The 18,098-nt window shown below is 33.6% G+C and overlaps 1 protein-coding gene across 7 annotated transcripts in view; it reads left to right on the forward strand.

The window, feature by feature from the left end:
- The window catches only part of LOC308703400 (AP-1 complex subunit sigma-2), a 37,872-nt gene extending 20,291 nt beyond the window's left edge, over positions 1–17,581 (forward strand). Inside the window, exons 5-6 of one of the 7 annotated variants that reach the window (XM_081386854.1) lie at positions 14,007–14,015; positions 15,614–17,581. In XM_081386854.1, the coding sequence (XP_081242980.1) occupies positions 14,007–14,015; positions 15,614–15,661 (57 nt within the window). In that variant the 3' untranslated portion in view covers positions 15,662–17,581. Of the gene's footprint in view, positions 1–225; positions 280–1,604; positions 2,440–14,006; positions 14,586–15,613 lie in introns of those variants that run through there. The other 6 variants (XM_081386853.1, XM_081386848.1, XM_081386849.1 and 3 more) reach the window with 6 other exon arrangements.
- The last annotated feature ends 517 nt before the right edge of the window (positions 17,582–18,098 follow it).

The following is an 18,098-nucleotide window of genomic DNA, read 5'->3' on the forward strand; positions in this document are numbered from 1 at the left end:
GAACGCTCAACGGCTGTCTGAATTCACTCACTCGTTTTCATTCACTCCTTCAAGTGAGCAGTGTTAGGGGACTAACGTAGGGAATAGTGAATGAGGGTTTAAGGGGCAATTTCAGATTCAGCCCATGTGTGTCTGTGGATCGACTGGATGCTGATGGCTGTAAATCACGTGTGTGTGTGTGTGTGTGTGTGTGTGTGTGTGTGTGTGTGTGTGAATGTCCTGCAGGTGTTCTGAGTCCGAACATGTCCTGCGAGTCCTCTGTTCTCTTCCAGAGTTAGCCGGCTCGAGGCGAAGGCTCCAGGTGTGGCTCTCCTTCAGTCGTAGAGTCGTGTCTGGTAGTGTCATCGAGCCTCTAGTTTAACACCGATATCAAGAGCTGTTCGTGTTTATATATGTGTGTGTGTGTATGTGTGTGTGTTTAATGCCGTCCAGTCATTGTGTTTTCGTGTTTCTCATTGTCCTCCTCCCTTAGAGTTTATGGTTTATGTCATTGTTAATAGAAAACCAATGCTGTACTTTACAGCGGCAGTTCTCGACTGGTTTTGTTTCAGGACTAACTATTTTATATCAAGATGTTATATTATTAATATTTAATACTTAATATAAATATATAAAATTACATATTCATTTATATAGAAATATAATATTGTGTGTGTGTGTGTGTATGTATGTATGCATGTATGTAATTTATATTTATTTATATTTAATAAATACGATACCTAAATATTATAAAAATTAATATATTTAATAGCCTACCAAGGCTACATTTATTTGATCAAAAATACAGTAAAATGTTTTTTAAATATTATTATTGTTTAAAAAACTGTTTTCTATGTGAATACACACTACCATTCAAAAGTTTTGGATCGGTTATATTTTTTTTAATCTCTTCTGCTCACCAATGCTGCATTTATTTGATAAAAAAATAAAATAAAAAATAGTAATATTATGACAATGTAAAACGCCTGTTTTCTATTGTAATATTTTTTAAAGCGTTGAATTGATGAATAGAAAGTTCAAAAGAACAACATTTATTTGAAATAGAATCTTTAGTAACATTATTCATTTCTTTACTGTCACTTTTGTTCAATTTTAATGCATTCTTGCTGAATAAAAGTATTAATTTCCTTTAAAAAAAATCCTCCTGACTTCAAACTTTGGAACAATAGAGTATATTCCTTTCACAATTTCATAATAATTACATTTACTACAGAATAAATCTTGAGATTAATTGCAGTTATTTTAATCTCTTGACAGGATTAGTTCATATATAATCCTATTGTATAAAGTCTGGGCAGAATGTGTGTTGAGTGCATACATGTAGTACAGTAAAATGCAGATTACTGTTGGAACGCTGTCGAGGTATAAGTATAAGATGACTGAATGTTACTCTGGGAATTTACATGCGACATGAAAGCGAGGTAATGCACAGAAATCTGTCCGTTTAGATCAGTGTGAGACTGTGCATGTAAACACACTTGAGTTTAATGTGTTCACTGCATGTCGTCCTGCACGTGTCTGTCTGCATCTCTCACAGTTGTGTTTGTCTGCACCATTTTCAGTGTGTGTGTGTGTGTGTGTGTGTGTGTGTGTCTCTCCTTCAGCCCCGACATGAGTACTTTAACGTGCCTGTTTACTGATTGGCTGCTGCATGCTGAGCCACTCCCCCTGCACGCCTGACTCCGCCTCTGTCTCAGCACCGTCCAATCGGAGAGCTGCATCTTGGACCCGGTTTCACCTGCAATTAGTGGATTCTGTCAGATAGTGTCAAATGTTTCACTGTGTGTTTAACTTGATGCTGGTCCCTCATCTGAATTGATTCTATTCCTGTATCTTGTTCAGGCGACACACTCGTTCATGTAGTTTCAGGAAATCAAAACTTCGTCCAGCTTGAATAACTCTTATTGGTGGACGTCACCGGTTCTTCACTAAATGGACATTATTTAAAATACAGTGAGAAATTCATTAGAGTCCATCTGTGTAATCATATGGACTTTTCAGTCTTTGTTTCAGAACAAAAATCCTATTCTTCATCAGTGTCTTCATCTTGTTTTACTGTTGAAAACAAAAGTGAATGACATAGACTTAAGATAGAAAATGGGTTAGTAATATTTTATGCTGTTTTGATTCCCACGTAAGGATATTTTAAAATGTTTTAGGAAAATTATTTTTGCTTTAATGAACAAAAAATGATGTTCTTCCTCAGTATTTTTGTCTTGTTTTCCATTTTCCAGCTCAAATATCTAAACATTCTTAAATCAAGATGTATTTACTTGAGAAGCAAAATTACTTAAGATATTAAGTTATGTTTTCAGAAAAATTGGTAAAAAAGGAAGTGTTTATGCTTAACACAAGAGATTTTCAAGAAAATCCAAGTTTTTATATATTTTTTTTAGAGCCTGATTACAAAAAAAGTCTCACCATTAAAATCCATGTCCCAAACACACAATTATAATGTTCTCATGATAATTTAATGTAGCCGATATGACAGACTTGTTGCACTTTACTTTACTTTTCCTTTTCATGTTCAAATCATATTTCAATCAATTCAAACACAATGTTGAGCAGTGTGTATCTGAATCGTCTCAGCTGAAGGAAATAATACATTATTTATCAGCTTTAATATGTCGCGCAATTTTCCTTTTTGGGCCGATAACATTAAAACTGAACATATATCGGCCGATACCGATATAGTGGCTGATATATCGTGCATCCCTATTATATTATATAATATTATATTTAGGGCTGGGGGAATTAACGCGTTAATCTTTGCGATTAATTTGAGATGTTTAACGCATTAAAAAAATAATGCAATTGACGCAGCACCTTTTTTTTGCCTCGTTTTAATGACTTCCTGTTGCGGCTGCTATTGAAAAGGCCGAAAATATGCCGTCCCGCCCCTCCGTGTTCGGCGATCAGATTTCATTCTCGCGCAGCTTGTTCAGTAACTTCATGAGCGGGTCTTTTCCGCTCCGTGTTTGCGCTGCGCGTTCTGCTCTGTTGTTAACGGCCCAAACGCTCCAATCATGTACCGATCACAGATCAAAATTTGCTTTTACTAATTTTGTAAAAGCAAAGTTCGCTCAAATAAGGTGAAATTTCTCAGTAGTAGACTTATGTTTGCTGAGCTGGAATAGCCATACTGGGCAACAATGGTAAAATGACCTGCTCTGATTAAATGCTCTGGTAATAATGGCTTTGTATGACTATAGATTATTTTGATAATTAGTCACAAAATAAATCTTTTAAGTCTGAGTATGTTGCATAAAACTGAATGTTATGTTGCATAGAAATTGATGTTTAATATTTTAATATAGGGCTATTTTCTGTCTAATTTGTGTGGACATTTTTCTTTTTTTTCCCTTTTTTGTGTGTTATTTAATTAGTGATTCTATGTTTAAATATTGATGATTGCAAGTTTGGGGGAAATGCGATTAATTGCGATTAATCACAGAAAATTGTGCGATTAATTAGTTAAAAAAAATCAATTCCCAGCCTTTATTATATTATATTATATTATATTATATTATATTATATTATATTATATTATATTATATTATATTATATTATATTATATTATATTATATTATATTATATTATATTATATTATAAATCCCTTTAAATTCAATTTATTTTTCTGACCCCACTGGCCTTTTTTTTTTTAAATGTTAAGCATAAACTCACTTAATTTTGATTATTTTTCTCAGAAAACAAGGCTTAATATCTTAAAGGGTCATTTCACCCATTTGAACATTGTTTTTTATTTAAAGTGGGTCATATATGTAGTCGAAATGTAAAATAATTTTTGAATTTGGTGCCTTCGTGAACGAGAAAAGACAAAAAATAACTTCAGAACGCATTTGTATGAAAGACAACATCTCCCACAATGCACCACATTGCACAGCTCCGCAAGCCACTCCCACTAATCCAGAAAGCGCATATCTGCCTATAAGAGAAATAACTCTTCCGTCTACAAGGCTAGCTACCACCAGAGCTTGAAATTCATTTCACATTCACACAAAATGTCTAGTTAGTTGGCGAACTCATATAGTGCATTACTCCTCGTTTGTATTTCTTTCGAAAAGGTGAATTATTGCATGGCACCTGGATGTTCAGTCAGAACATATGCGGTGCGAAACTAGGATAGTTCTCAACACAAACGTCCGTGTCCTCGTCTGATTCAGAGATTTCGTCCAGGAGAAATTGTCATCGTTGAAATTCTTTGCCGCAGACGGACTCTATCTCTGTGTTCGTAGCGGTTCGTAGCTGCATAGTGAGATCACCGGCGCCACCGGTCCGCCCTAACTCGAGCCAGTCCGGGCTCCTCGTCCGCGGCAGGCAGGTCTTCTGCCTCGGCTGCTCTTCGCTATAATGCGGCTTGTAAAGGTAGCCACAAACACCTGATTCAAGCATCAGACTTCCGAAATCCTCTTCTTCTATATCATATTGAGCACTCTCCTCCGCTATTGTCATTACTTTACATCTGTCTCCACAGCGCCTGTTAGCTTAGCTTCAAACAAGATGGAGGATATTGCTTTCAGTTTCAGAGAGTAAAGTCCCACCCACTGATCTGTAATAGGTCTGTAGCGTGAGCGCGCCCCACCCTGGGAAAGATGAGAAACTAGTGTCTGTAGTCTTAACAGAAATCCCCCCCTCTAACACTTCCTCCTACAATGACGCAAAATGACGATTTTTGCGTCATTGTAGGAGGAAGTGTTAGAGGTAAATAACAGATTTCTCCCATCTCAGGGGAAAATGAGAGAGTGTTGCACGACCATTCAATAGTATGACTGGGTTTCTAACAATGCAAAGCTTAATGCAAATGGGTGAAGTGTCCCTTTAAGTAATTTCACTTCTCAAGTAAATGTATCTTGATTTAAGAATCTTTAGATATTTGGAAAACAAGACAAAAATACTGAGGAAGAACATCATTTTTTGCAGTGTGTTCAGTTTCTCTTAGGCGAACCCATCATCAGAATAGTAAATGTAGTAATTTATAAATTGTGAGTTTGTAAGTGCGGCGGCGACTTTAGTTTAGAAAGTCTAGTGAAAAATAAATATACTAAAATGTATTTAAAATACATTTATTTTATGCTAAGTATACTACAAGTACATTTACATATTTATGTACTTAATATAAATACCCTGCAATTGCACTTTTAGTATACCAAATTTATAATCTTACAATCTGCTAAACTGGAACAGCTAATTTTGTTCTTGATGTACTTTAGTTATCCGGAAACAGTGCTGAAGTTCAACTAAATATATATAAAAGTGTATTTGTGCTAAAGTGGAACTATTGCAAGTATACTTTAGGAACACTTAAATTATCTTGCATTTAAAGATGAATGTTATACAGTGCTCATACTATCCTCAATAATAGTGATATTAAACACAATTTAGGCTAAATATTAAGAAATGTGCATCGTGCAATAAATAAGTACTCCTCATAAAGTTTAATTATAATATTTCTATCAGTAAGTCTCAAGCGATATGCCAGTAAATATGTTAATGTATTTGTAGTGCACTTAGTATGAAATAAATGTATTTTAAATACATTTTGGTATAGGTTTTTATTACTAGCGAGGTTATATCAAATTCATCAAAACACACACACACACACACACACACACACACACACACACACACACACACCGCTTGTATAACATATAGAAATGTTTGAATGTCTGCATTAAATAATAAAATATCAGAACAAGTGTCATTTATTAACCCTGTAAAGACTAACATGAAATAGTAAGAAAAGTCTAATATTTTGGAAGAGTTTATTGAAGCTTTAAGCAAAATGTTTTTTTTTTAAAATCGGAAAGGAAAAGTTTTTGTGTTTTATGTTGAGTGTCATATTTGATATATCAGGCTTTTATGGCTCATACAGTCTGTAATAGTGAGAAATATGGAGAAAAAAAAAACACCTTAGTCAAAAATATGCAATTTGGTGCAGATGCTGATATTTATATGTATTCAAAAATGAGAAACAAAAGTTCTGCAATGGTCATACGTTTCTGAACCGCTGTATTTCTGCTGTCACTGTATACGTTTTACACCCACAAACACTTTTGCACTTCAGTGTTCGAGACAATCTATGAATGTGTCAGATTTGTAAGTTAGTTAGATTTGTAAAGAGATTCATGTTTGGAGGTCCAGTTTGTTTCACTCTGAGTGTTTAGAATCGCTGAGAATATGAGTGAATGTATATTTGTGTAGCGCCATAGAAATAAACAAATGAAATGTGAGAATTTCAAGAAGCGTGTGCTTGTGTTTATAGCTTCAGTTTGGATTGTAGAGCACATGAAACCTGTCCAGATAATATTTCACACGAAAAAAAGAAAGTATGTTTTGCATAGCCTATTTTAGGAATTTTCTATTTTAGGAATATATATACAGTGAGGAAAATAAGTATTTGAACACCCTGCTATTTTGCAAGTTCTCCCATTTAGAAATCATGGAGGGGTCTGAAATTGTCGTCGTAGGGGCATGTCCACTGTGAGAGACATAATCTAAAAAAAAAATCCAGAAATAACAATATATGATTTTTTAACTATTTATTTGTATGATACAGCTGCAAAAAAGTATTTGAACACCTGTCTATCAGCTAGAATTCTGACCCTCAAAGACCTGTTAGTCTGCCTTTAAAATGTCCACCTCCACTCCATTTATTATCCTAAATTAGATGCACCTGTTTGAGGTCGTTAGCTGCATAAAGACACCTGTCCACCCAATACAATCAGTAAGAATCCAACTACTAACATGGCCAAGACCAAAGAGCTGTCCAAAGACACTAGAGACAAAATTGTACATCTCCACAAGGCTGGAAAGGGCTACGGGGAAATTGCCAAGCAGCTTGGTGAAAAAAGGTCCACTGTTGGAGCAATCATTAGAAAATGGAAGAAGCTAAACATGACTGTCAATCTCCCTCGGACTGGGGCTCCATGCAAGATCTCACCTCGTGGGGTCTCAATGATCCTAAGAAAGGTGAGAAATCAGCCCAGAACTACATGGGAGGAGCTGGTCAATGACCTGAAAAGAGCTGGGACCACCGTTTCCAAGGTTACTGTTGGTAATACACTAAGACGTCATGGTTTGAAATCATGCATGGCACGGAAGGTTCCCCTGCTTAAACCAGCACATGTCAAGGCCCGTCTTAAGTTTGCCAATGACCATTTGGATGATCCAGAGGAGTCATGGGAGAAAGTCATGTGCTCAGATGATACCAAAATAGAACTTTATGGTCATAATTCCACTAAACGTGTTTGGAGGAAGAAGAATGATGAGTACCATCCCAAGAACACCATCCCTACTGTGAAGCATGGGGGTGGTAGCATCATGCTTTGGGGGTGTTTTTCTGCACATGGGACAGGGCGACTGCACTGTGTTAAGGAGAGGATGACCGGGGCCATGTATTGCGAGATTTTGGGGAACAACCTCCTTCCCTCAGTTAGAGCATTGAAGACGGGTCGAGGCTGGGTCTTCCAACATGACAATGACCCGAAGCACACAGCCAGGATAACCAAGGAGTGGCTCTGTAAGAAGCATATAAAGGTTCTGGCGTGGCCTAGCCAGTCTCCAGACCTAAACCCAATAGAGAATCTTTGGAGGGAGCTCAAACTCCGTGTTTCTCAGCAACAGCCCAGAAACCTGACTGATCTAGAGAAGATCTGTGTGGAGGAGTGGGCCAAAATCCCTCCTGTAGTGTGTGCAAACCTGGTGAAAAACTACAGGAAACGTTTGACCTTTGTAATTGCAAACAAAGGCTACTGTACCAAATTTTAACATTGATTTTCTCAGGTGTTCAAAAACTTATTTGCAGCTGTATCATACAAATAAATAGTTAAAAAATCATACATTGTGATTTCTGGATTTTTTTTTTAGATTATGTCTCTCACAGTGGACATGCACCTACGATGACAATTTCAGACCCCTCCATGATTTCTAAGTGGGAGAACTTGCAAAATAGCAGGGTGTTCAAATATTTATTTTCCTCACTGTATATGCACAATGCATATGGGATAAACCTGATACTGACATTGAAACCTTGATATTCAATATTAATTGCTATTAGTGTAATATGAAAAAATTTATCATTACATTACGTAAAAGAATTTTGATGGCATTTTCATTATATATATGTATATATATATATATATATATATATATATATATATATATATATATATATATATATACGTATACATATACATACATACATACATACATACATACATACATACATACATACATACATACATACATACATACATACATACAAACAAACAAACAAACAAACAAACAAACAAACAATCTTTTTTTCTTTTGATATTGGGATGAAATATGACCTGGACATGATTTGTGTTTCACCCATTTTTGCAACAGTATTAAATGTATAGCTTGATTTGACATACAGAACAAATGGAAGTTTGCTAAAATTATATCTAAGGGACACTTTACACGACCGTTTTTAACTAAAAATGTAAATCTTTTTATGCATTTTGGCCATTCATTTACACGACAACAGCGTTTGAGGGCCTGAAATACAAACTTTTGAAAACGTGATTCAAAGTGCACGTTTTTGAAAATGATACAGTTATCGTCTCAGATGAAACGTGCATTTGTGAAAACGGTGATGTCATGTACAGTGTTGGGGTTACAGGCCTAGTTCGAGTTACGTAATCGGATAACTGTTTTCCAAGTGACTAGTAAAGTAACACATTACTTTTAAATTTACAGCAAAATATCTGAGTTACTTTTTCTCATGTATTGACTGACAGCTCTCCTGTCCCCAAGTTGAGAGGAATCGTGAGTTCAGAGGCGTTGTGTGTGAATATTAAAGGGTTAGTTCACCCAAAAATGAAAATTCTGTCAGTAATTACTCTCCCTCATGTTGTTCCAACCGCGTAAGACTTTCGTTCATCTTCGGAACACAAATGAAGATATTTTTGATGAAATCTGAGAGCTGGCTCACTCCTCCTGCAGGCTTATGGACACGTTAACTTGCTGGCCCAGAAAATGTATTAAAGACATTGTTAATATAGTCCAAGTGACTCCAGTGGCTCAATCTTAAGTTTATAAAGCGACGAGAATACTTTTTGTGCGCAAAAACAAACAAAAATAACGACTTAATTCCACTTTTCATTTCCTTCTCTCTGGGCCTCAGGTCTTTTCACGTAGTGTTTAAGCGTAGCGCGTCTGTGATTCACGTCACCACGTAGGCTCACTATTGGGCGACTCTGGTCATGTGTGATACGTGGTGACATGAAACACAGACACGCTACGCTATTACACTACGTAAAAAAAAACTCGGGGTCCAGAGAGAAGGAAATGAAAAGTGGAATAAAGTCGTTATTTTTGTTTGTTTTTGCGCACAAAAAGTATTCTCGTCGCTTTATTAACTTAAGATCGAGCCACTGGAGTCACTTGGACTATATTAACAATGTCTTTAATACATTTTCTGGGCCAGCAAGTTAAAGTGTCCATAAGCCTGCAGGAGGAGTGAGCCAGCTCTCAGATTTCATCAAAAATATCTTAATTTGTGTTCCGAAGATGAACGAAGGTCTTACGGGTTTGGAACAACATGAGGGAGAGTAATTACTGACAGAATTTTCATTTTTGGGTGAACTAACCCTTTAAATGTTCTAGTCTAAATGTGAACATTCATTTACTAATCTCACTTGCACAACAGATTCAGTATTCCTGAAAATGGATAAAAACAGTTAAGTGCAAACCTGCAAAAAAATGCAAACTCAGAATATTTCACACAGGGCCGGCTCTAGCCCTTTGGTTGCCCTAGGCAAGATTGAGTTTTTGCGCCCCCCCCCCCATCCCCCCCGCTCTTTATAAGAAAATAAGAAATAAGAAAATTGATAAGTGTCAAGCCTTTATTTGTTATAATTTTGATGATTATGGCTTACAGCTTATGAAAACCCCAAATTCAAAATCACAGAAAATTAGAATTGATATGAATTTATATGTCATAAGCTGTAAGCCATAACAAAGTCTTGAAATATCTCACTTTGCATGTAATGAGTCTATATAATATATTAGTTTCACCTTATAAGTTGAATAATTGAAATAAATGAACTTTTGCAATATTCTAATTTTTCGAGTTTCACCTGTAGTCACTCCAACACTTCAACAAGCAAAATATTACTTAATGATACACTCTAATAAATTGCACATACAAAAATGCTACAAAGAATGTTCATTGATGAACAAACAAAAATGCTCTAATAGTCACTCCAACACTTCAACAAGCAAATTATGACTTGAAGAATCAACTGTAAATTGTTTATACACAAATTCTACAAAGAATGTTCAAGGATATTTACCAAATTGGATTAATTTAAGCAAATTATGACCATTAAACTGGTTTAACTATACCTTCTACAAACAAATGTGCTATTATGGATCATGTATGTACCACTACAAAATTAAAATATTTAAGTTCTTTTAGTTCTATCTCAAATAATAAAATATTAACAGTTGTTTCTGCCATTTCTATTCACCTTCAAAGTAACTATAGCTAGCAAACTATAGCTTAGTGACAGCAATGAAACGTCCAATATTAGGTGATGTAGGCTACAATACTAAGCAAATTTATTTCATTGGACACCTTAATAGCTAAGATGAGAAGACTTACTCTATACTGAGCTTTATTTTTTATATTCTTCCTTTCTCCGTTTTCGTCCCTGTGCACCAGAGGTTTAGACCGCTTCATTTTCGATCAACGCGCCAGCAGCTGAGCACTTCCCTAACGTAACGTAACGCAACCCTCCCGCCCCCCGCCAATCCAGAAATGGTCGACAAAAATCATAAATTCAATCTAATAATCAGGTTGACAAGTAATTAAACGTGTGGTTGAGGGGGCGCCCTTTGATCATGTTTAATAAAAATGTTTTATTTCGCGTTTCGTTCTAATTTTATGATTAATATGGGAAGTAGAAAGGGCGACACTAGAGTGCGTCCGCGCCCCCAACACATTTGTCGCCCTAGGCAACCGCCTAGTTCGCCTATAGCAATCGCCGGCCCTGATTTCACAAACCTTCATTGACTAAATATGTTAAATAACACAAATATACTCTATGTATTTAATCTCACTTTATTAACCAATGTATTTGCTGCTGACCTTCGATGATCCAATTCAGCCATTCTAACCAAAATGCCTTTAGATAAACCACATTTGTGTTTCATTTTTTGTTTTTATTGTTGAAGAGCGCTGAACTTTCTCATTTGAGCGGCGCCCCCTACTGTACAGGAGTGAATCTGCATTTCCTTCAGCCTGAGGCTTATTCACTTCACTTATGGTGTGAAAGGGCCTTTACATTTGCCAGAAACAGAATAAACTTTTTAGTTATTAAAAAACAAACAAGCCCAGCCCAGATGAGAAAAGTAACGCAAAAATAACGTAACATATTTCTTTCCATAAAAAAGTAACTAAGTAATGCAATGTTACATTTTTAGGGAGTAACGCAATATTGTAATGCATTACTTTTAAAAGTAACTTTCCCCAACACTGTGCGCATGCGTATTGTGTTCAGTCTACAGTGTTTCTTTACAAAGTGACATCGCCACCTACTGGCCTGGCTGAAGAATACAGCGCTTTTAATCGTTTTCTCAGATCCGTGACGACATTGTCAACTGCACACGAAAAACAGTTTATGTATATAGTTGTCGTATAAACGTACCCTATGATCTGGTAACTACGACCAGACTCAGAAAGTCATTTCAAAAGTGGAGCAGGTTTGATGAAAGAGAACATGAATTTACAAAAGCAAATAGTCCATTTTGATTTGATGTTGTCCTTTGGAAAAAAAAAAAAGATTTTTGCTGCTTGTTCAAATTGCTTCATTAAAATGAGCTTAAGCAACACAATTGCTATACATTTTGTCCTAACTTAATTTATTTGTGTTCAATCTGCTTAAATATATGCAAAATTTAAGCTTACTTAATCCATTTGTGTTGGATTACATGAATGATTTGTGTTGCATTAACTGAAACTGGGCGGTGCTTGTTAGTTCCCAGCATGCTTTGCATATGGTTGAATTAAGAGAGAATAAATGTAAAAATTAAGTGTTATTTTATGTTTTTTTTTGAGAAAATGAGAAAAGGGGAAGACTTGATAGTGTGTAATTGTGTTTAATGTTCAATTATATTGGAATTATTATAACCATTTAAATTACAGTGGGTTACCATTGTGAAGAAGAGTGGAGCGTTTTGTTTATTTGTGAGCATTTAAGATGCTAATAAGTGCCACTTCTAGCAAATAGCTAGCTATTGTCTATCAGTTCAATTGTGTGTCACTAAAATAAATTAAATATTAATGGATGAATGATGAATGATGATGGATGAATTCACTTTGAGGCCGCTTAAAATGACTTCATTCCATGATGTTGAAGTTACATGAACAAATTATGTTTGTTTAACGTAACCCAGTCGTGTGGAACCTGTTGACATAAAGAAGTTAATTAAAGCCAACATATCAATGTTTTGAGTTGATCTGTGTTCCTGTTGGCCGTCCGTGTAAACTCCTCCTCCGTCACCGCAGGGTTGAGCGATCATTGGGTTTTAATTGCGACGGGAATCTTTGCAGCTCAGAAATCATGAATGATTCAAGACTCCCGCAGAGAAGCGAACGCTAACGATCCGCTGGGATGCTCCTGTCTTTACCCGGCGTTTAAGACCGGAGTACTGGGATGAACTCACATTCAGTCAATCTGATGAACTAATACAGCTTGCCTTGAGAACAAAAGCACTTCTGCAAATAAATGTTATATTTATGTTGAATTTACACTGTAAAACGTGGTAACATGCAATTGTTACACAGTAAAAAAAAAAAAAATAATTTTTTTTTTATTGATCTTGATCAATAAGTCGTGGCAACATGATTTTACATTACCTCATCAAAATAATTTAAGCAATTTCAACTTTAGAGATTCAGCTCTATTTTAAGTCCGTTTAATAGAGTTTATAACTGAAATGACTTGCACAGATAATTTGATTATACTTAAAAAAATTTAAGGCAGCGACTGAACTGAAGTTTTTTTAGTTAAATAAGTGGGCATTTTTTTTACAGTGTACAAAATTTTTTTTGCCGGACAAACACTTTTCACACTGAAATTGATTGTAAATTTCAAAAACAATTACAGAGAAATGAGAAAAGTATAACACTGAAATAAATGTTAATAAAAAAAACACAAAATAGTATTTTCTTGTAAACCATACTCCAATAATTACTTCGAAAAATGTATTTTTACCTGATTTAACCCATAAACTTTGGTTTTGTTGGTGTAATGTATTTAATGTAATTCAATGTAATTAAATGTATGTGTTGATTCAGTCAAGTTAATAATTTTTTATTTTGATTCAAAAATTCTGACTCAAAATTCCAAAAAGATTTGTCTGTGTTATTTCGGACGATTCAGTGATGCTAAATAATATTTTTTTAATTTAAATTCACTCAATTCATAAACTTTTTGTTTTTTAATGTGTAATTTAATGTAATGATTTAAAGATGTTAAATATTTAATTTTTATATGAATTCAAAAATTCATACTCTAAATTCCAAAGGGATGTCATGTAATCAGTGGTTAATTTTGAATAAAAAAAAAGATTTGTCTATCCTAGGACTAAAATAATAAAACCACTTCATTAAATATAAACTTAATTAAACATTTAGTTTAATGTGCACCTTTAAAAATCAACACTATGTGTAATACTTTATTACAGTCCATGTTATTTCAAACACAACTTTTTAATCTTTCATCAACTTGTTCCACCTTTGAAGCGTCTTTGTCGTGTAGGTTGATAAATGTTTACTAATGTATTGATATTATACCAGTTCTTTAGTACTTAAAAAGGTTTTTGTGTGACACAACACTTTAAAAACCTTTTTGGAAACTTTTAAGTTTGCAAAAAACAGGCTGAATTAATTTCTGCACTTTTTAAACTCTGATTTTCTCTTTTTTTTTTTTTTTTTTTGGCCCACTGATGTTCAGGATGCCAAAGTAAGTTGAGATTGTTCATGTGTGTGTGTTGTGTCTGCTTTGCCTCAGTGTGTTGTAAATGTATTTGTGTCATCAGTGAGTCATGGCAGCCCACATGCTGATTATTCTCAGATCTCAGAGGATATATTTAGCTCAGCTCATCTCCATGTGCTTCATAATATATAATATATAAACCCGCTGAGCCCAGAGGGACTGCACTGAGCAACACACCAGTGCAAAGTCTTCAAAATAATTGCAAAATGTATATTCGGCACATAGTTTTCACATCATAAAGACTGATATTTCATATAAAACATTTACATCAGGACGTTTGCATGGGCAAAAGTTGTTCTTGGCCAGCGAACAAAAGCCATAAAACACGAAGTTCATGCGCTGTCGTGTGTGTGTGTTTGTGATATCAGTGTTATATCTTCTGAAAGGTGCTTTGCCTTTCAAAAGTTTTACATTAAATAATCTCTGTTGGCTGTGTTCATGAAAATAAAATGGTTGTTTTTGAGTAAATTATTCATAGAAAAACATATTGGGAAATTTAAAAGATTTTAAAATCAAAATGCAGATTCTCTTCAAAAAGTTGCTCATCATAGTTCAGAACAAAGCCAACATTTAAATATTTAGTGTTTGTTCAGTAAATATATATATATTTTTTAATAACAAATAGTCCACATTTGAATATTTAGTGTTGGTTGTTTTTGTTATAAAACACAAATATTTACCAAACAACCACTAAATATTCAAATGTTGACCTTTTTTTGTTATAAAACAAAAATATTTACCAAACTTACACTAATTATATTATAATTTTGACTTTATTTTGGTAAATTTGTGTTTTATAACAAAAATAAACTTTTCAAATGTTGACTTTGTTTTTGTTATAAAATCCCAAATATGTACCAAACAAGAATTCAAAAGTTGACTGTTTTTGTTATAAAACAATTTTTTCCCAAACACTCTGTAAATATTCAAATGTTAACTTTTTGTTATAAGACAAATATTTATCAAACAAACACTAAAAATTCAAATATTTACCATTTTTGTTATAAAAAACATAAATATTTACCAAAAACACTAAATAATTCAAATGTTATCTTTTAAAATATTTACTAAACCAATAATGTTTGAAACATATTTATTCATACATTTGAATTATATTTGAAATATTTATTTTTTCTTAATAAAAAAAGGCAACATTTGGATGATTGAAGTTTGTTAGAGATATGCAAATGTTAACTTTTTGTTACAAAACAAATGTTTATCAAACAAACACAAAAAATTCAAATATTGATCGTTTTTGTTATAAAAACCCCCAAATATTTACCAAAAACACAAAATAATTCAAATGTTATCTTTTAAAATTTTTACAAAACCAACTACAACATAATATTTGAAACATATTTATTCATACATTTGAAACATAGTCATACATTTGAATTATATTTGAAATATTTCTTTTTTTTTATATAATAAAAAAGCCAACATTTATATGATTGAATGGAGTATATCCGGTGTTTGAGTGTGTGCATGTATTTGCCTGTTGTGTGGTTTTGCTGGTTTTATCAGTGAGTGTGTGATCAGGGAAAGTGTTGATGTTCCTCCCACAGGAAGCAGAGACTCCCCGCAGCGTCCTCGAGGAGATCGGGCTCACATAAACCACACACACACACTGAGCGCCTGACCTCCTAAAGATGTAGCAAACACACACACACACACACACACACACACACACACACACACACACACACACACACACACACACACACACACACACACACACACACACACACACTTCACCATGTTTCCGTGTAGATCATGTGCTTGGTTTGTGAGCTCAGAAGAACTGTTGTTGTCAGCGCAGGACGACACATCCTACTTTACATCTGCTGTGAAGAACACACACACACACACACACACCATCAAATATACGTGTTTCTCTCATCGTCTGCAGTCACCACACACTACATCTACTGGCTTTACACTGTAAACCAGCGTTTGGAAAAGTGGTAACACTTTAAAACATGGTTCATTAATATGTATGCATGTTTTTACTAACATGGACTAACAATGATCAATACATTTGTTCAAGTATTTATTAATCTTTGTTGGTTTTAGTTGATAAAAATATAACTGTTTATTGTTAGTTCATGTTAGTTCACAGTGCATTAACTAATATAAACAAATACAACCTTTGATTTTAATAACGTATTAGTAAATGTTGATATTATGTTTAACTAAGATTAATAAATACTGACAAAGTATTCATAATGTTAACTAAACTAATGTTAACTAATGAACCTTATTGTAAAGTGTTACCGGAAAAGTATTATGTGACGTAGGGCCATTAAATAATTGAGAAAATAGAGAAAAAGTATATGAAAAAAAGGGATTCATTCACAAAACCAAAGAGTGCTTTCATGTGTGTTAGATTGTAGTTTATAGTGGTAAACATCAGCACAAAGACCCGAGACATACTCAAACACTTCTACACTCAAATATGTAAGCCTGAATTTATGATTTATGTATTTATATTGCATATAATGTTCCAACCATATGGATTACACAGTTTTAAAGAGGTTATATGTAGAATTCAGAAACCCTTGTTATTAGCGACACCGGTGGCCGTTAGTGGAACTGCAGCAGAAACGAGTTCGCACACGTAACGTACAACAGACTGAACGTGATTTAATGCCATGATACTCTCTCTCGTTCTTCTCTTAGAAGGAAAAAGAAGTTGACAAATACCAAAATAAACACAGCGGTGAGAAAGCATCAGTTGAGAAACATCTGATCATGTGATGTGGACGTTTGCAGAAGCTCTGAGATTCACCGTCGACAGATGAGCTCAGTAAAATCACAGTTATGATAGTCTGATTATGAAGTATAGTTGAGACTATATATATCTGACTATGTGAGACTATAGTTAAATGAATCATTGACATTACAGCACAGAACGGCTCTATTCATGAACATTGTATAAGCATTAGTTTCATGTGAACGGTAGAGAGACTCTCGGGAGCGGAAACGACACATGCTTTTAATTTTTCTGGGAAAATTTATATAAACATCAGTCTACAGGCTTTCATAGACAACATGGGAATATTGTCTAGTTTTTTAAGTTTCATTATAAGCTGTTCACACATTGGCAATTAAAGCGATTAAAGCACGAAAATTCTTACATATAGCCTCTTAAACAAACTATTATACTTAAAGTTTTCGGCACTCAAAAAAATAATAATCACGGAATACTTTAATTATTTGCATCTATTTTATTTTATTTCATTTATATAGTCATATTTTCAAAACTCTTTAATTCAAATTGCTTGGAAGCAACACAAACCTGTAATTTTTTTTTGTTAAAAAGTATGAACATGGTAATAAAAGAAAGTTTAGCTGTGGAACAAACAATATTCAGTTATTTAAAATATTTTGAAATATTTGAAATTTTTAATATAGATTGAAACAAATTGATAAATTTAGCTTATTGTGTCTTTAAAACACATTCAGTTTATTATTATTATTATTATTATTATTATTATTATTATTATTACAGGAATCTAAGCTGTTTTATGTATGACTGACACATTTAAATCACATTAAAGTGACAAGTTAAAACTGTGTAATCCAAATGAATGGAAATTCATTGAATAAAAAAAAAAAAAAAAAAAAAAAAAAAATATATATATATATATATATATATATATATATATATATATATATATATATATATATATATATATATATATATATATATATATATATATATATATATATATATATATATATATATATAATAAAAACAAATCCAAAATTTGAATTATTTGTGTATTTAAAATGCATTCAGTTTATTAGTACAATTACAGAAATCTGAGCTGTTTTATGACGGACTAAATGCATTACTTTAAGTTTATTAGTTGCACACTTTAAATCTTAAATTTAGGCTGAAATATTATTTTTGAGTGCATCATTGTGCCAAATCTGTAATTTCTTTAGTTAAAAAGTATGAATGTGGTAAAAAAAGAAAGTTTAGCTGTGGAACAAACAATATTCAATTATTTAAAATGTGAGATTGAAACATTTAAGTTATTGTGT

Source organism: Scardinius erythrophthalmus, assembly GCF_964197995.2.
Source record: "Scardinius erythrophthalmus genome assembly, chromosome: 15".
NCBI lineage: Eukaryota > Metazoa > Chordata > Actinopteri > Cypriniformes > Leuciscidae > Scardinius > Scardinius erythrophthalmus.